This window comes from Clupea harengus, unplaced genomic scaffold, assembly GCF_900700415.2.
Source record: "Clupea harengus unplaced genomic scaffold, Ch_v2.0.2, whole genome shotgun sequence".
NCBI classification, from domain to species: domain Eukaryota; kingdom Metazoa; phylum Chordata; class Actinopteri; order Clupeiformes; family Clupeidae; genus Clupea; species Clupea harengus.
The window spans coordinates 115,482-136,181 of NW_024879582.1; the positions used below are offsets into that span (position 1 = coordinate 115,482).

General features: G+C 38.6%; 1 protein-coding gene and 1 long non-coding RNA gene across 2 annotated transcripts in view; both read right to left on the reverse strand.

The window, feature by feature from the left end:
• Window positions 1–4,623: 4,623 nt before the first annotated feature.
• Window positions 4,624–20,700, reverse strand: part of LOC122129039 (interferon-induced protein 44-like) — a 35,021-nt gene continuing 18,944 nt past the window's right edge. Inside the window, exon 3 of the mRNA XM_042704061.1 lies at window positions 4,624–5,435. Coding sequence (XP_042559995.1) covers window positions 5,268–5,435 — 168 coding nt within the window. The 3' untranslated portion in view covers window positions 4,624–5,267. The remainder of the gene's footprint in view (window positions 5,436–20,700) is intronic.
• Window positions 12,937–17,320, reverse strand: LOC122129040. Its single transcript, XR_006151726.1, has 4 exons — window positions 17,255–17,320; window positions 14,123–14,205; window positions 13,924–13,938; window positions 12,937–12,959 (listed from the first exon to the last, which is right to left on the reverse strand). It is a non-coding gene; the product is annotated as an uncharacterized LOC122129040 (long non-coding RNA).

Sequence of the window (20,700 nt, forward strand, 5' to 3'; positions counted from 1 at the left end):
TCCGACAATAATTTTATCGCGCGTTAACGCAGGTTTTATTATTTATTTTATTATTGTAAAAGTCTGTTGCTCACAGGCTTTTATTTTCTCACTCAGGGACATTTGGTACTGAACATAGACTGGTTATGCTGCTCCCTGATGAAAGTAAAATGTTTCTGCTTTTACCTCAGAAATTGCCTGTTCTAATGATATGATTGTGTCACAACCTCTGCTGCACACTCCTCTGTTCCTGTTCCTGCTCTTGCTCCATATGCTACTCCAGTCCGTTCATCCTCTCCTGTGTTTTAGTATTTCCCTCACTTAGTTTTCCCTCCATGTTTGGTTCTCACCTGTAGCCAATGTGTTAATTGAATTTAGTTCTCACCTGTAGCCAATGTGATAATTGAGTTTAGTTCTCACCTGTGGCCTATGTGTTCATTAAGTTTAGTTCTCACCTGTAGCCAATGTATTCACTGAGCTCCTATGTAAGCCTTGGGCTTTTTCCTTTGTCTTTGTGTGTAATTGTTTGTGATCAGCAAGATGTGCTGTTCTCCAGTCCTGTGATCTCTGCCTTGTTTGCCCATCGTGGCACTTTGATTTATATCAGTAAAACACGCCTTGAGCGTTTGCATCCTATTTCTTTGTTTCAAGTGTCCAGTTTGTGACAGATTGTGGCTCAGGATTTTTTTGCCAGTTTTTTTTCCTTTTCATAACGAACAGGATAACATTAATACCCTGGCAGTGGCAATGAGCTTTAATTTTGTATTTGCTTTGATAACATTGTTTAAGTTGAAATTTAAAATGAATATTTTATTTAACTGCTACTGTATTAAAATGCTGATGTTAAAAGTGTTTGCACAACAAATGTTATGGCACTTTCGTTCATATGGCAGAACATTTAAAATAAAAGTGTGCTATACACTAATTTTTAATTAATTATTGGATTTTGCGTAAACAAATGGAATTAATCGTGATTAATCAGGGAAATCATGCGATTAATCGCGATTAATCGCGATTAAAAATTGTAATCATTGCCCAGCCCTAGTGGACACAAATTGCACATGATAAAATCTCAAGTGTGAAGTTGCCTTTACTTGTTACTTATATTAGAGTGAGTGTTTGACATCCACCAATAAAGGGGGAAAGAGGTCAGGTAGGTAAACTGCTCCAGGAGACCAAAGTTCATGTCAGTAGGTTAAGGTCATGGTTATGGGTTAATGTGAATTACTAATCCATTTATGTTGCTGTGGTTGTGTCCCCTGCACCACTTGTCAGTCTCACAACATCTCGCCTCATGTGGGGGAAGAGTTCATCCTCCTTGACGTCAATCACACAAGTCTCTCCCCTGATAGAAATACACTGATGATGAATTGGAGAATGTGACGCAAAGCCCGTCTTCACTTCACAAGAACAGTCACATGTCCTTTTCAGTATTTTCTTCGAAGTTGCCACTCCGTTAGAAGGTAGGTGACTATCCGTTCATGAATAGTCATAACTATGACAGTGATGCCTTTTTTTGAGTGTTCTTTTATTATTCTGATGCTAATTTCACCATGAATCCCTATGTTAGCATGTTTGTTTCTGCACGGATAGAAACCCATGTTATTTTTGCAAAGACCTTTCTACTTTAAACTCTATGCCCTCTCTGCTATTTGGACGGACAAATAATAGCATGTCATGTAGATTGTCAGACTGTTGCAGAGCAGGGTACAGGTGCCATGTTTCATGTCGCTCACATTTTAAAGTAAAATATCAATTCTCTATGTTCACATTCCTCTTAAAGAAAAATATTTTTTTTTCTCTTTCATACATAGCATTTTTTTCTGTTGTCTTCATGTTTGCTCTCAGACCTCTACTGGAGTTGCAGTTCCTACAGAAGGTCAGTATCGTGTAGTTTTATGAGAATACTAAAATGTATCTCTGCCTGTTAAAAGTCTGCTGTTTGCTTACAACATTCTGGTGAACATGTGGTATAATGCTTGTGTTGATTATTAGAAGGAGGAGGTTTGAAACGGCTTTGACTGTTGTCATCATTATGGCATTCAGAATGTAAAGTCAGTGATGCAGTGATATCTGCTTCTTCTGAAATACTTTTGTGCAAAAACAGGCATGTCATGTGTAGCCTACTGCTAACTGCATATTATTTCTATATATGAATATATATAACTTTCTCTGTTTGGCCTACTCTGACAGGGCAATGCAAAACTACTAAACTGTAGTTTAATCATATGAGCACTGACAGCAGATTTTATGAGGCCCCTCCCACCCGCCACACCAGTCTCAGTCAATGTTCACCACCAGCAAAACTCCAGCATTTAGACAAAACAGTTAACTTTCAATTCAAAACCGGACACAATTTAGTCTGCAAAAATTGCTGTAATCGAACATGAATAAGTAGGCTGACATTTAGGTAGCATGTTTTAGGCAACATCATTATTGATTCATGTGAATGCCAAAGCACGGTCAAAACAAACTATTATCAAACAATGTCACGTATACAGATGTAATGGGTAGCCTTTGTAAACTTAAGAGTGTGCAGTAATCACGAGTGTTGTGGATGTAAACAGTTGTAGTGGCATAATATAAGAGTGCTGTGATTGTGTGTACAAATGTAACCAATGAGCTGTAGTGTTACCGTGGTTCACAGGTGTTTGATGTGACGTGTAGTAGGACTGCCCCATTGCCTTGTTTTCTTTCTCTCTAGGTCTACTGTCCACTGATTGCTGTCCTATCCCTCCGTTTTAGCTCCACCAATCCGTGAACCTCGGACGTAATTGAATGCAGTATTTAATGCAGACGGGAACTTATCCATGGAGGGGTTTTGTGAAGGGAGCACCGGAATCCACGAGCGGCTTGGTTGCATTTGAGTGGCTACATCTTTAGATGTTGGTATAAAGGAGTTTTCCTCCGTGGCGATTGCGCCTCCCAAGCCAGCTCTGCTACAGGCTTGTTTTCCGCCTGGAGAGTTTCTCCATCAGGCACGCAAGGTTCCTGTGCTTCCTCGCCTGTTTCAGGCTTCGACCTCCGTAAGTACTTGTATTTGTAACAGGGAATCGGAACCGGCCTAGCTATTGTTATTTGGGCGTCATTGACGCTGCCGGTTGCCGTGAGTAGCTTGTGTGGTTGCCAGATTTGTGACCGATCCTCGTTAGTCACATTGGCAGTTTACCAATGGTTGCCAGACATTGTGTTTTAGCTGCTATTTAGAACACCTGTTATTTGTACTATTTATTGCCTGTACCTATTTATTGGGGATTAGTGGACTGCCCACTGTCCCTTGTTGGTATTTTTGTATCTGTTTTTACTATTGTGACATTAAATTGCAATGCATTGTACTCTTGCCTATTGTGTGTGTTTTAACCAGCCACAAGCTTTAACGAACCTGTGTTAACCTAATTCATTATCATTACTGCCCTTCTGGGCTGGCGTAGTCGGCTAGTTCACTATTCCCTAGTGGTGATCCTTAGTATAGGCCTTTTCGGCCCTTACACAGATTCTTATCGTCGTTGTTAAGGCCTAGGGTTGCCGAAACAATAAGGGAGGCAGAGGCCAGCGGAACAGTCAATCGTGTAATTCAAGAGGCAGACACAGGTCACAGAAGCAGCTCCTATAAAGGCCACGGCTGCACCTGCGCGCTGGTGTAGCCCCTCAGCTGATCTGGGGCGGCCCTGCCCACAAACACACCTGAATCTGAGCGCTGGGGAGCAGACAATCAGAAAGATAACAGAAAAGGCCCAGTGGCCGTCACAGTCGTGATTTTCATTCAGATAGCCTTTATGTCGGCCTAATTATATATAGCCCAGGCCTATATGTTGATAACTATACAAACGTGTTAGGTGATACATGTATGTGAAGTACCCTACAATAGTGTATTGTATAATGGACCTAGCCTAATATGTAATGGTGTTTTGTATAAAAAGATTATAGTCTTTGTAAGGACAGCGAAAATGTTACCAACGATGGAAAACACCAGGCTGGAAGGTGTTTACGTGTCTGAACCTTATGGGACAGTAGAGAGCCTTAGAGTGATAAATATTATGGAAAATACAATTAATCTGACTCCATTAATTATTAAAATACCTACAATATTACCAAACAGTTTATACGCCAATTGTGTGATCTTGATTAATGTAAAGGCATGGCACACGAGGAGTTATATGAATGGTTAATGAATAAACAGTTTATTAATACAATAAATGGTAAGCTTAAATGTTACAAGTGTCAGTCAAACTGAACGTAATAAACAACCAAATGAATAAGTAAAACTGTAAATAATAGCAAATGAATACAAAGGTTGGATGCAGATTAGACCAAATTTACGTAAATGACATTCTCAGAGTGAATTCTGCCTTATAGATTTGACCTTTTGGACAAATGGAGATAAAGAAGTCTATGAGGCTCTGGAAAGGTCTTTTAAAACCCTCTGGTATGACCGAAATGCTCAAACACAGCAATGCATACAATAGTCCCAGCAGAACAATAAGTGCACATGGCATCATATTTGGTGTGGTTTCTAATGGTTTGAGCATTTGCATAAACAAGGATATGTGAAGCAACAGCCTCTATATATTACGGAATAATACGGAAGATAACAAATGAAAGGAATTGAAAGTTGGTGTTTGGTTCCTCCCGATGTGAGTAACAGCTCCTTAGTAACCTAGAGTGGTGTCAAATGGCCCTCTGATAAGTTTAAATGCAGTAAGATGTCAGTCTGATTAACATAATTCTCTCCGTAGTGGTCACAGTCGCCTTGTCAAACTTACATCTATTTTATTTCCTTTCACTCAGGGGCCCTCAAGAAGATCAATCTCAACATGGTCCTCATCATCCCAAAGGCCCCACTTCTATTACACACCTCACTTTTGCCAGGAGCCTGTTCCTGGCCTGCACATTAGTCTAGACAGGCTCTCTATATGGTGTCATTAAACAGGTGGGGGGAGTAAGGCGGGAATAACCTGCATCACCAGTGATGTACCAGCCAGGTAGTCTGCCGTTACTGAACATATTCTGTGCTCAACCTGGGGACCTGAACAGCATTGACAGAGCAAGGCAGATGTTTACGAAGCAGTCTTTGTGGTCACAGATGGCCTGTAACACGATATAAAATCTATTTTCAGACATTTGTTAACATGTTAAATACATTTGAGGGAAATGGTTTAGTTTGGCTAATTACATTTTACACCTGGGTAACTTGGCATATGTTTGGTATTATAATTACACTTGGTTTCCATAGGAGTGTGATACAAGAATAATAAGAAGGCATGAAATAACTCGCCCATCTACTAAATCTATTCAATCTGTCTGATCACATAATCATTGGCAAAGTTGACAATGTTGTCCAGGGCATCCAGGATCACACAGTCTACTTTCTCATCCACGCGGTTCTCTTCATGGTAGTTCTTCACCGGGAAGATTTGGTTCATGGGAACACCAAGCTTGACACTACAGTTCTCCATCTAAAACACACACACACACACACACAGAAAGCGTTCATCACACCTAAAAGTAATTTTACCTCTTCTGTCTTTATTGAACATTGATTGGTACAATTATACACTGACAAAAGACACTGAATTACTGTTCTACATTGTCTGGAAATGGATACCCCGTACATGTTCCTACTTATTTCAAACATATACTTTTCTCCACAGTGAGCCAAAACAATCTCGCCAACCAAGGTTTGCTTTCATTTTCCTCCTGCCATAATTGTACACCACATACTCATTAGGGAAAAGTGTCAGTATTGTGTTCAGAGTTCACAGTACTCTGACAACAGAGATTGTTCAGGCCAGCTAGTCATACTATCATGCGCTGTATGCTACTTAGAGTGCTTGTTTTCAGCATTGACTGTAAAAGGTATGGATGATGAATGACCCCTTACTACGACTACAATTGAATTTGTCTGAGGTCAGATTCAGCACCTCAGGTTAGGTTACAGGGGTAAACATGTACACACACACACAAGCAAACACACACAGAGAGACAGACACACACACGCAAACAAACACACACACACACACACACACACACACACACACAAAAAACTCACTGCTTTCTTAATTTTCTTGCTGAAGTATATTTTGCCCAGATCCTCCTCCACCAAAGGACAACAGCTGTCCACATGGGTCATCAAGACTACATGGGGGATTCCTGTAAAAAAGAGACAGACAGACGCATATATGCATATACAGTATATAAACCCACAAAGTGTGACTGAACATGTACACGCATGTATATACTTCCTGTTATCTGGAGTCTAATTATCTTTGTGTGGTCTGGGTTAGTGGCCGGTCTTGTGAGACTAGAACATTTACTATTCATATACAAGGTTGTGTGGTTCCCTGTACTAATATGCACTGTAAGCCCCAATAAGTTGAGTTTACTTAAAAAAATTGAGGAAAGTGGTTGCCTTAAAAACATCAAGTAATGTGTAATGAAAACTTGAGTACATTTAACTTAAAATCTATTGCAATATCAACTGCTTTTAGTGATTAAACTTAAAGCATTAAGTTCAATGCACTTAATTCCGAAGTTCATTTCACTTAAAATAAAATCGCTAAAAAAATCGCTTTGCATAATTACTACACTTAAGTGTGTAAGTTCAAAGCACTTAATTACAAGTTCAAAATGACAAGTTTTTTATTTCACTTTTATTTCAACACTTTTTAGAAAACCAAAAATACAAAAACGTAAAAAATAAATACAAAAATAAAAGTTTTTTTTTTATTATTGCAACCAGTTAGCACCTACTCGCAAGCTTGCATCTTGTGGCAGCTTGCATTTCCCCAAATTAAGCATAACCTGAACGTACACAGACATTCCTGATATAAACAAGGAAAAGGCTCTGTTCTTGCTTAACTTCCATGTTTTAGTCTATAATGTTTAAATAGCTGTGCTCTCTTTTCACAGCTATGAGGACAGGGGTACGTTCGTCGTAGGATTGAAGCTAAGTTAATCAATTGGCCTTTTAGCCCGTTAAGATTAGCGAGCTGATTGAGAACAGCAAATATCGGTTCGTTAACGGCTGATCCGCATCCAAATCATGTGGTTAATTTCAACCAGGCTAAACTTACCGGGGCATTTGCGCGTGCACGTCCTACTTCAAAAGGCAGGAAAGGTCGATCACCAAAACAATGATTTTCTAGCGGTATAATGGTTCTAAACTCAAAGAAAAGGGCTCTTTTTTTCTCCGCTGGCCAGCAGGAGATGAACATGAACGCTTATGAAGAATACATGACCATAATCATGGCAAAATTCAACACCGCCACCGCTGTGAGAGCAAGGTGTGTTGGGATGTTTATAGGGTGATATCTATGTATGAATAACTGATGGCAAGTGTCAACTAGTACAGAGGTTTTCTCTACCGGTTCGAAACTACAAGGTTGCTAGTTCAAATCCCCTAATCTCCTTCCTCGATATAATTCTACATTTTCTTGTAAGTCGCTTTGAATAAAAGCGTCTGTTAAATGACTAAATGTATTAATAACAAATGCAATAAATTGAAGCAGTGAAAATAAATTGTCTGTATTTCTCTTTATTCTTATCATGAGTCCACCTTAATCATTTTCTACAATAATGATATGCTATGGTGTACTAATAACGCTCATATAATTATGAGTGCTTTGTTCTCTGCATCACCGATACTACAAAAATGTACCACTCGCAAAAAAGCGCAAGACAGTCAATGTTCGACTGTGGTGTTTGCAATAAATGACTCGAGAAGGTCTTGTAAATGAATGATTCCTTGTCGGCTGAATCGGTAGCGCTCATACAAGAATAATTGATCTTGGCGATTGCAAAGAACGCTCTCCCTCCGCTAATCTTATTAACTATCTAATATCAGTCCTTGGTCAATGGGATCCCTCCTTTTTCCGGCGGTGTGGCAAGCTTATCCAGCTACACTTAAGTTAGCCTGCCCTGGAGCAGGTTAGTGCTAATCGATATGTAACTATGGTGATTTATCAAAAGTTGCTTCCACGAACCAAAAAGAGGGGCGTTTTTTATCTTAGCCTGAAAATTAGCTCGCTAAACCGCTTAGCGAGCTACGACGAATACCCCCCAGTACTTGCACTTCCAAAACATTGTAAAAAAACAAGAGGAGCGATTCAATTAAACATGCTCCGCATTCAAGTTGTGACCACGTTAGGTTAACCACGGCAGATTTGTAGTTTGTTTTTTTGCCAAATTAATTACAGACTTAATTTACTTAATGCTTTTCAGCTGTCAAGAGCATTCACATTCCCACAATGCACTCTGGTCATGACTAAAACTCAGTAATTGAAAGCCGCTTAACTTAAGTTAACACTTAGGTTATTCACTCATTCGACTTCATCTACAAAGTAGTAGAATATACTTAGAATTTTTTAATAATCACACTTAGTAGAATATACTTAACATTTGGTAGTAATATCATAAAACTTAAATTCTTTAAGTGAATAAAACTCAGTAATTGAAAGCCACTTAACTTAAGTTAACACTTATGTTTACTCATTCGACTATATCTACAAAGTACTTCGAATTTTGTAGTAATGTCATCACACTTAGTAGAATATACTTAACATTTAGTAGTAATGTCATAAACTTAAATTCTTTAAGTGAAAAAAACTCAGTAATTTAAAGCCATTTCACTTAAAGTTATTCACACATTCGACTATATCTACAAATTGGTAGAATATACTTAGAAACTTGTAGTAATGTCATCACACTTAGTAGAATATACTTAACATTTAGTAGTAATGTCATAAACTTAAATTCTTTAAGTGAAAAAAACTCAGTAATTTAAAGCCATTTCACTTAAAGTTATTCACACATTCGACTATATCTACAAATTGGTAGAATATACTTAGAAACTTGTAGTAATGTCATCACACTTGGTAGAATATACTTAACATTTAGTAGTAATGTCATAAAACTTAAATTTTTTAAGTGCACTGTAATTAAATTGTTTACGCACAGTAGACTTGATAAGAAATTGGGGCTAACAGTGTGGTTGTTTCCAGATTCATGCAGCTATATGTATGTTTCTCTGTCTGATTTACACCTTTGTTGTAGTATATTGTGTGGGCACCCAAGGACACCTGAGGAGAGGGAGAAGGATCTTGGCAGCAGACTGAGCAACACCTCTACTCCTGACTGCCTGGTGCCCAAACAAATTAGAATAATCTCTTATCTTAATCCATGGACTCTACAGTTTACTGTATGTAGTCCTACTTTTAATTGTAATTAATCAAATCTGGAGAGGTCCAACAACATCTTGAAGTCAAGTCTTTTATTCAAAGATATTCTCTTTATTTATTTTCAGTTCAGGTTAGCTGAGGTTAGAAACACAACTAAATAGAAATGAACTGAAGGAAAAAAACATCGAACACACTCATTAACTAGTGGGTGGTGTTTGTGTTGGTGAGGCATGTTTTCCATGTTTACTAAAATGATGAATGGTTTAATTACTTTGTTAAGATGCTTTGACCAAGACTAATTTCTCTGAAATAAATATACATATCATCAAAACAAAACAAATTGTTTTCCATGTTTACTAAAATCATGAATTTGTAAGGGAAGGACAGATAAACATGGTAAAGTAACGGGTATAATGGAAGGTTTTTGAACATTAAATGAAGTCTTCCACTTTTAGTTTTACAGTGTACTGTATATAAATTGTAAACAACATAAATTGAAAAACACAATGTCCTACACTAAAAGTAAGTTATTCATTTCAAAATAAGCATTGGCTAACCATTCGGAATCGGATCACTATCGATCACTATCGAGACAACCTGTGGAAACATCTGTATTCTTTGTAAAGTTATTTTTGGTCTCAGCGTGTGCTCTGTAAAGTTAATTTAGAAGCCAGTAGGTTTTCTTAGCATGTTCATGATTCTCACCCAGGTTCTTGGCAACTTCTCTGACTTCATTCATCTTCTTGATGATGCCACTCGTTACGTCCAGCAGAATGATTTTGTTTGCAGGCATCACACTCACCAGGCAGTGGACTTTCTCATTCAGAGTGGGGTTGCTGTTGTAGTACAACCCCTCAGACAAAGCAGACAATTGGTTGAACTACTCCAGATAAAAAAGCAGAATTTTTTTTTATTCAATTGAATGGGAGATCAGGTACAGTTGTAACACTTTTTTGTGTAAACACAAAACATACCTCGTCTATATTGACTTACTAATGCAAGCACACATGCCATCTTTTTTTCTCTCATTTTCATCTAAATGTCTTGACGGGGACAGATGTTACAGTGGCCATGGACAATTGTAACACACTAGTTTGAAGGGGCAATGTCAAATATTTAGCAACAGCCATGCATTATTCAAATCAAAATAGTTGTGGACAAGGGTTTTTCACGCGATTCACAATTGCATTTCGTGATTCACATACAGTATAAATGTCACGGAATTCACAAATGTAAACACTGTTACTTTTATTAACAAACTAACAAATGTGCATTTACCACTTCCAATTTGGGAACATCCCTGGATTTATTTGTGGATTTTTACTTTCTGATACAGCTTGATTTATAAAATGCTTTTGTTTTTAAAGGACATTCTCTACAACCTATCAGTGTCTCTTACAATTGCAGCCAATCACTTAAACTTAAATTCAAGGGTATGACTGAATGTGACCACGTTGCATGACATCTGGGTTCTGATTACAGTGCATTGTACTGTTCAGTAAAAGGCAGTCATTGTATGTGTTATCATAATAGTCTTATGTATGGTTGTGTGCATGCATGCAAGTATGTAGGTATATATGCATGCCTGCATGTATGTATGTGTATGTTTGTGTTTTACCTTACCTCATAGCCTTCTTTGATATGACCTTTTAAGGCACTGATGATGTCAGCAATCAGCACCCCGCCTGTTTCTGTACTCTCCAGTCCCATGATGTCATTGAAGACAAAAGACAACTTTTTCCCCTGCTGGTCCTTAATCTCGTACGTTTGGTACTGAAAGGTAAAGTGTCGAGAGTCTTTAGGGTAGGCACAAAAAGACAGTAAGGAGACAACAATTCCATGGCTCATAATGTTTCACCCTCCACCAGGTGCAAAAACTAAGGAGAAAAAATAAACAAAACGAAATTGAAAAAAAAAAAGATATTTACAAAACAGTTAAAAGTCTGTTGCATCCGCCATTAGGACGAGGTGACGACCTGCCTATGAAACACGGCATCACAGGTCAGTTAGTAAATCTAAACCTAATTAAAGCTATATACGTGATTATCTACTGACAAATTAATTATATTACCTACAGACAAATTTGCTTTCTAACTTCCTAAATCTCAGTTTGACAAGATGTTTGATTGATCATCATGGCAGATACATTAAAGAGGCAATTCAGTGTAAAAAATGTGGGGTAAAATGATACATTGAAGCATACCAAATAGAAAACGTGTGTACTAAGTTCTCCTTGCAGTGTCCCAATGTCCATTCAGAAATGAGATTACCAATGACTACATGGAGCAAAGATGAAAGAGGAATAAATGAACCTTCAAACAGAGGGCGGAAAAATAGCCTGTCGCCAAAAATCGCCCTTCAGCCTGTTGTGTAGGTTGTGAATGATTTAAACTTAATCGAAAATAGAAATTAAAACAACAATTCCCATGTACTGATGCAAAACAATTCACTGTTATTTTATTGCTAGCTAATCAGTCCTGTGGAGCGGATTTTGTGCCACTTTGAAATGCAAACACCACTGCGATTATGACCTTGCAGCCAAATTCATACAACTCTACTAATATTACTACATGTGAGGATACCAAAGCTACTTCTGAGGGACTCTCACACCTGTAAACACTAAATGGGAGAGGCTGCAGCTGCGTGTAACCAGAAACACACAGAAACAGACCAGACACTATATGCATGTGCAAGTGTTCCTTTAATCCTCGCTGCCTACTGTGTTAACTTACAGTTTTGGTTTGAGTTGTTTCAGTGCCTGGGGCTGCATAAGCGTTCACTTTTATGCGGCCCTGGAAGACAGTTTTGACAGAGTTGATAATGCTGGATTTCCCTGCTCCAATTGGCCCATGTATCAGGACGCGAATGCGTTGTGCCTCTGGGTTGCCGGGTGTAAACTCCCTCAGGGCCGTTTTCACTAAGTCATTTTCTCTGTGAGAATTACACGCACACACACACACACACACACACACACACACACACACACACACACAAACACACACACATGCACGCACAAACGCACACACACATGCACACGCACACACACACACACACACACATACAGACACACACACACGCACACACACAATTCTGCCTTTAAGAACATTATCAAAAACCACATCCTATTTTCCAAATAATTCAGAAAAACTGCTGAGCTTTCAATAGTCCAATGTCCAAGGCTGTGGAATTATACAACACCAAGTTTTAGTTCTCTTATGTTTGCATAATAAATTAGTTGTTTGAAGTCATGTTCAGTACACCATGCGCAATGAGGGGTGCTGAATGTTCACTTACTTATGGTCCATTTTTCTCCAGGCCACAGCGTAATCTGCAATACACACACAAAACATGATCAACAGTTGCACTGTGTGGTCAATGAGGACACTTAAGTATTTGGTAAAGTATTGCAGACAATACTGCTTTGTCAAGATTATACCTTTTCAAATTCCATTTAGTGTTTCATCTGTTGATAATACAGCTAGTTCCAGAATACAATGCCTGCTTACAATGAGTGCAAACATTTAAATTCAAGCAAGGTAGAATTCAAAAACGTACCCAGTACTTTGACCTTTGCAGAACCTGACACCTGACCACGCCAGTTAGACAACTCTAAGGTGTATTCACCCTCATCCTCGTCTGTGGCTTTATGGATCGTCAGGTTGAAGCATAGATACGGTTTTGGTTCTGTGATAATGATCCTGTCATCACTGTGCAACATCAGACCCTCCTTCTTCCATGTGCCGTCTACTTTACAGTTTGCGTCCCACCTGAAAGTTATGGCCTGTCCTCTTTTCACACTGATGTCTGATATAAATAGATTTGAAAACACAAAGATAATATGTAATATAATATCATATAAAATATAAAACATTCATGTGTCATAAGTTCTACTGTGTGGAACAAGTAATGGGCAAGAATGTACAAATACAAACAAGATGATAACAACAACAACATTAATAACAATAATAAAATAACAGCAATAATAATAATAATAATAATAATGAAGAAGAAGAAGTTGTTTGTCAAATCCACTGCATTTAGTGTACCACATATCCCAAATACATAACTCAAATGCTACGACTGAATACCGTCAGATAATATGATCTACTGGTCGAATAAATGGCTTAGGCAAAGAGGATTGTTGCAAACAGGAAAAAAGCACATGGAATCGGATATTTTCAGAACCGTTTCAGGCCTGATTCATATGTGGAAATAAATATTAATCAGATATCTGCCAATTCAACTGTAATCTAAAAAGACATTCCCTGCCATTGCAACTCGCACATCATTGAAAATGTGACAATGTTAGACTTTCCCACATTATAATGGCAGTATAATGTTATTTTCACGTGCACAACTGGCCCAACAGTGAAAATCAAAATGCAGGACGAAGCATGGTGAATGATTGCAATGATGTGGTGGCTTCCTTGTACAGCACATTTTGTGAATGGGGGCATTATAAGTGTACATGAAGAAATAGGCTGACATTTGCATTTGACGTTGAGCGTATTTTATGCAACTTCATTATTTACTCATGTGTCCTTTTTAAACATAGTTATTCAATGTACCGGCTACGTAAGAGCTGATTGTGCAAATGTAATAAATACAAAAAAGACAAAAATGATAATAAAAACACTGATTACAAAAATACAATTTGTGCCATCAGAAGCTATACAAATGGAACACTGTATACATGTGTGTCACCATTCATTGTTCTCTAAATAAAATGTAAACTTTGCTCAGCCGTTACAGGTACAGCAAGCCTTACCTCGTAGTTGTGGTGCTGTAAAATAGAGAAAGATCAGTCAACACATACTTATATATATATATATATATATATATATATATCCAAAGGCTAATAACAAATAAAGCATTTTCGCTTACTTAATCAACTAAGAGAATGTGAAATCCATGGTTTATTAAGTTCTGTTTTGTGGAGTGACTGTGACTGTAACAACTGGACATACCTAATGGTTTCATGATTGAGTCCATGAAAACAGATAACAAGACAAATATATCAGCCAAATAGCCAAGAATAGGCCTGTACAACCTGAAGAGAGAGAGAGAGAGAGAGAGAGAGAGAGAGAGAGAGAGAGAGAGAGAGAGACATTTGTATACAAGCAAGCAAGGTTGTGATGTTTAGCAAAAATGTACATGTGCAAACAAGAGTACAACAACAACAACAACAACATAATAATAATAATAATAATGATAATAATAATAATAATGAGGGGTCCCCCTGCCCTGCAAGTTGAAGCCGGGGCAAAGGGGGAGACGTGACATGACTGGTTTCAGGGCAAGAGTGACACCAGGCCATGGTGAAACAGGAACTGGTCCTCTAGTCTCACTTGATGTGAATGAAAACAAAACCCATGCACTGTGAATACGTCTGCAGTTTAAACATGACCTTCAGTCTAGAGGTTGAATGGCCATAGCGCTTTATGTTGTAAGGAAATATGAAAGTCAGAAATAAGAAGTCTAACCAATTTTAAAGGCAGGGTAGGTGATCTTGGAGAAACCAGCAAGAGTAAGCATGATTCTGAAAGTATAAATAATAAATCCTAGCCACTTCTGACCTCCTTCCAAAGCCACTCCTCCCATGAACGCACACTGCCTGACTACTGAGGACGGGTGCACTCCACCAGTGAGAGCATAAGAAAAGAAAACACCTAACATCATAATAAACGTATACAACGAGCATGGCAATTGAATCACCAGAATCAGGTCTACGAGTGATTTAGCACCAGGTTCTTCACGAACATGCGGTCTAGTGTTAGGAAAGGTGCAGTGCTTTCCAACCGCACCCCGACCCAGTCACGCACAGCTCTGCTCACTGGGACCTGGGGGCCCCGGCTACTCCAGACCAACTGAAGCACTAAGACGAATGGGTATCACTACATCTGAGAGGGATTCTGACTTATGAATTCTGATGTATCACAGTAGTATAAGTTTAGCACTTAATTGCTAAACATTGTGTACTTGAAGAAGAAAATAATATATTGGTCCTCTATTCATTTTAGTTTTTATTTCTATTTTTATTTTTGTTGTTTGTTTGATTCCTATTCCTATTCTTATTGTTGTTGTATATCTGATTCCTATTCACTTCCCTGCACTCAAAGCACATTGTGTCTATGTATACTATATGAAATGTGCTATATAAATAAACTTGACTGACTTAAATGTGTCATGCTTCACTACTGTATTTTGTACATTAGCCTATATCACTGAAAATATATATGCGCAAGGCTTCGAGCCACAGTATTTGGGAAAACTCAAGAAAAAACACTGAAATTTGTTGAAGTACTGTATACTTCTATTTATGGTGGTATAATATGAAAATAACGTTCATGCATTTATAATAATAATAATAATAATAATAATAATAAAATCGCTGAATCCAGGCTAGCAGAAAACAAGGATGAAAAAAGGTTGCGAGCAAACCATTTCAGTCAACCTTACTAAGGCATATGTGCTACAGGTAGTACTCGATATCGAGCGCCGATGGGAAGTGCCAGGTTGAGGTCGGTGTTCAGCACGCCATGGGTATATTCTGATCAAATAAATACAATGCGTCTAGAACAGCTTTTTGGTATACTTCTTTTAAATGATAGGGCTGTATGACAATGCAACGGATGGTGTATACACCATGTTCACCCCGAAAGATGTGAAGCAAAATGTCATCGTCAAAGACGATATAGGTAACCTTGCATATTTTCACGGAGCAGTTATTGCTGCATGAAGCCTGTTTGAAGTGGCTGTTTTGCGCTACGAATTGTACTAAGCACAAGCGACAGAGAGTAGGCTCGCTATAATTTATTTTGCCATTGACATGAAGTGAAAAAAGGGAGAGAAAAATTCTCCTTGCAAAACAACAGAGGCTTTAACTCTAAAGGCCCTAGTTTGGGTCTAGAAGAGCTTTTTGGTATACTTCTTTTAAGTTATAGTGTTGTATGACAATGTAATGATGTATGCACTATGTTCCCGAGGGAAACAACATTCATTTCGTCTACTTTGTTCCTCAGGGACTGGGCGTTCCCCATGATCACTGAGCGCAGAGGAATCTGGGTGAGCTGGTATTTTTCTTAAACGTAGATGGCAATGAGACACAGAGACGGATCTGCCAACCGAACCCGTTCCTTTGTCCAAACGCACATCGCATAACGCATCTGCAGCCGTAGGGCTGAAACACACCAAACGCGTTTCTAAAGACGCAGACGCTTCTAAATCGCCTTGGCAAAGTGCGGCGGGCAAAACAGCCGCAGGGGCACCAGGCTGTTTTGCCCGGGGCCTATGAAGCGGAGCTGCGTGCGCAACCTGCCTGAGCCGAGTGTGACATTGATGAGCGGTGCGCCTCCGCGCCTTGCGCTGAAAAGTTGAGAAAACTTTTAAGCGCACCTAAAAAATGCTAGAAAGACGCAACGCGCGGCGGATAAAAGGCGCACACGAAAGGCGCGCCGTACCATAGCCATACCATACCGTTTTTAAAAACGCGTTTGGTGTGTTTCGGCCCATAGGGCTCAGTCCTCCGTGTTCCAAATGCAGCACGAATCCGCTTACCAGATCTCAGCCAGCTCTGACGGCTTCATCAAAGACATTTTAAATAATTTACTATGCTGGCCAAATATTAACAGTATGTTCCCAATAGCTCAATTTGTAGGACAATGTAGACAGAAATACTTCAGTCTTTATTTTTTTATGTGGTTATCTGATTTGGGCTGAATCTGTAAGCCAACAGAAATGCCGCGCTCTTGGGATGTTTCAGCTGAAACCTCTATCTGGAACGGATCTTGCCCATAGTCAGAAACCGTGTGTGAGCTAAAGACGGATCTAAAAGCTTTCGTGCGGATTCAGCCCAAAGATAATTGCTATCTGTGACGCCTCTTGGCTTACCCCGCAAAATTTTCCCATTTGTCAAATCAGTGTCATGTCAGTTATATACCGCTCAACAATGTAATAATGCAGCAAGAACAACAATTAGGCTACAATACAACAACCACACCAAACAAAAAAAACTATACAACTGCGACTGAGAAATGGAGGTGGTTAGGCTACTAAACACAGATCTCATGATGAAATTAAAATATATCAGCGCAACTCACCACAGATTGTCCAAGACACGTCCAAGAAATCTGTGTGCAGACTGTGCAGTTCCTCTCTGTGTATCCCTCACTCTTATATAGGCACTTGCTTCGATTCAGTTTCACTTTTACATTCGTGTAGAACATGACCTTAAGTCTTTGTAAGATACTCTGTTATCGGGGAACCCCTGAATCTTCGTGGAAATGAACAAGTCAGCACAACACTTTGAAGCTGTGTTTAGGAACACATTATCTGTATTGTTTGCTTTTTGTATGTTACGTTTGTTAATATCAGTCTAAATTAATTCAGTTAATAGTAGTTTATTCGAATCAAGACTCCCTTTGCTTGTCCGGGACGGCAATCAATCAATCAATGAAGCACCATGTATTAGCTACGAGTATCATAGAAGTTTTAGGATGATATTGCAATGTAATTTCGTTTATATTCATCAATGCTATCATATTAGTTATTAAGGACTGTGGTAAAATGGCGAACAGCGTAAACACAAGCTCACAGACGTGATTGTATGATCAGTTTAAAAAAAAAAGGAATGAAAAGACAGGAAAGGTGGAATGTAAAATGATTTAAGAGGTGAAATGTTGAAATGGTAAACTGTTTGTATACGGTAACTAATGAAATCTACTTGAAAAGTGAAATGCTTGAATATCTGAAATGTTCTCTTATGATATTCTTGGCAGAAAGGTTACTTATGATGTTCTTCTTACAGAGAGATCACACAAGATAGAGGTCATTCAGTCAGTTTTGTTGATGTAATCCAATTAGAAGAACAACAAACTTTGTATTGATATGAGTTTATTAGGGTATCAGTTTAGTTTCATTGTAGATTGATAAGCAGTTAAAATGATGAAGTGTAATCTCCATGTTAAGAAAGGGGGATGTAGGATATAGTGCCGCTTACTAATAATGTTTGGGTTAATAACAAGTGCGCAGTGCTACACAGAGTGTTCATTGTGTGAAGCGTCTGGGAATGCACGTTAGGCTGTTTGTAAGTTCAGCTCAAGCATGCAATAAACATGGACTAATAGAAGTCATCTCATAGGGCAACAAGATTAATTTCGTCCACATTGTTCCTCATTGGACTGGGCGTTCCCCCATGATCAACGAGGGCAGAGGAATCCGGGTGAGCCGGTATTTCCATAAACGTAGATAACACACTGGGCGGATCTGCCAAAGATCCAGGATATGATCTGGCCCGGATCTGCCAACCGAACTGGTTCCTTTGTCCAAACGCACATCGCATAACGGATCTGCAGCAGCTACAGTCCAGCGCTGGTCCAACTCTGTTTCCGTCCTCCGCGTTCCAAATACAGCACGAATCCGCTTTACCAGATCCCAGCAGGCTCTAACGGCTTCATCAACGGCATTTAAGATAATTTACTATGCTGGCCAAATAATAACGTTATATGTTCCCAATAGCTCAATTTGTATGGGGCGCAGTTTGTAAAATGTCGTTTTGGTACATTTAGCATTATCATATTGGGAAAAAAGCACAACAATATTCAAATGTCACTTTTTCAAACATTTAGAGAGATATTCATGTAAGGATAATGTTTGGCAGTAACACAAAGTTGTTGAATAATATAAATGTTTCATCTAAATGTAAATGTTAAATATAAATGTAAATGTTAAATGTAAATGTTAAATGTAAACGTAAATGATCAATGTTATATGTAAATGTTAAATGTAAATGTTAAATGTAAATGTTAAATGTTCAGTCTACATGTCAGATTTGAAGAGTGAACCTTTACAATATTTACGGTAATTGGCTTTCATAGTTTTCATGTCACGTCAGAATTACCAGCTTGCGGGCAAGAAATACACTCCACAGCTGTCTACCACTGGAATTTATACAGGAACTGACCATCTTTCATTCAAGATTATTTAATATCTCCGCTTTAAAATTGTCTGACATAGGTAGTAAAATGCCAGACAGTTGTTGTTCGGTTGGCTGTTCAAATCGGCGAGGAGACAAGCCCGGCTGTTTCCAGCTCATTGTAGACGTCTTCTGGGTCAACTTTTCTCAGGCGGGCAGTAAAGTAGCCTTATTTTTGGAGCTTGCAATAAAAGCAGTAACCCTGTTTTGGTCGCCTCATTTATCAGAATAACTACCTAAAACGGCAATAGATCAAGAAATAAAGTCAAGAAACAAAGCATCAACACGATTAAAATTGGATTACCCGGTTTCTGCTCTGAGATTGCGACAAGTACCTAAGCAAGTAGGCTAGGCTACTGTATGTTGTCATCCAACTGGTAATACTACAATGCCAGTAGAAAATACTTGGGAAGATAATTTCAGTTGTCATTCGCCAGACCAGGTGGTTGTAGTTGTGTTAACCAGGAAATTGTGTCAAATGATAAAGAACAGTGTTGGGTAGGCTAAAGGCTGCTAGCTAACAGCATGTAGCTCGCTAGCTGGTAGCTAGCTATTAAATGGCAATCATCTTTGCTCTGATAAGGAAGATGTTTATTAGTTTTCACCTTCCAGACGACATCGTTATGAACCCATCCCCTTCTGAAAATTAAATTACTATCTGTGCTTTTGGTAGGCTTTCAGTTTTTGAGGTGTGTAGGGGGACGGATTTTCTATTAGATAGATGTAAATATCTCCAAACTGGAGCTCAGGCAGGGACTTCTATCAGCGGGGGCAGTAAAGGGATCCCAGGTTCCCAAAATGTAATTTTTTTCTAGATATCTCTGTCTGGCTATTGTGGTATGATCTGTGTTTGATGGCAATCGTAATTGAGTAGGCTGCACTGCTCGACGATGTCCATTGTTGGTCGACATCTTCGCTTTTGCCCGCAAGGTATCCCTTGTAGTGTGACTGAAAGCTATGGATTACCGTAAATATTGTAATGTTCTGTCGTCAAGTCTGACATGTAGACTGAACATTTACATTTAACATTTAACATTTACATTCAGCATTTGATATTTGTATTTACATTTAACATTTACATTTAACACTTATATTTAACATTTATATATAACATCGAACATTTACGTTTATGTTTAACATTTACATTTAACATTTACATTTATATTTAAGTAAATAAAAAGTTATCGCATGCATTTACTCAACACATATCTTAGAAACAAACTTGACTAACCTGTGCTTTTGCACTTTCCTGCTCTCAGGGAAATCGATAATGTATGCTGGACTGCTTTCGTCATAACCAATAAAAACACCCTTTTCACATCTTGGATCCAGCTTTCTTTTATCTTGTTTATAAGCAAAACACTCTGAACCAAACCTTTGCAACCTGGATAGATTGGGCCGTCTCCCTGTTGAACTGGTGTCTGTTTGGTGCGTTTGTTAAAACACCTGTTCCTGGTTATGGCTGCTGTCTGCACTGCGTAAGGCCACAAACCTTTAGGTAACCCACTCTCTATCAGCATGCACCGTGCCATGTCAAAAAGTGTACGCCAATTTCGCTCGGCTGTACCATTT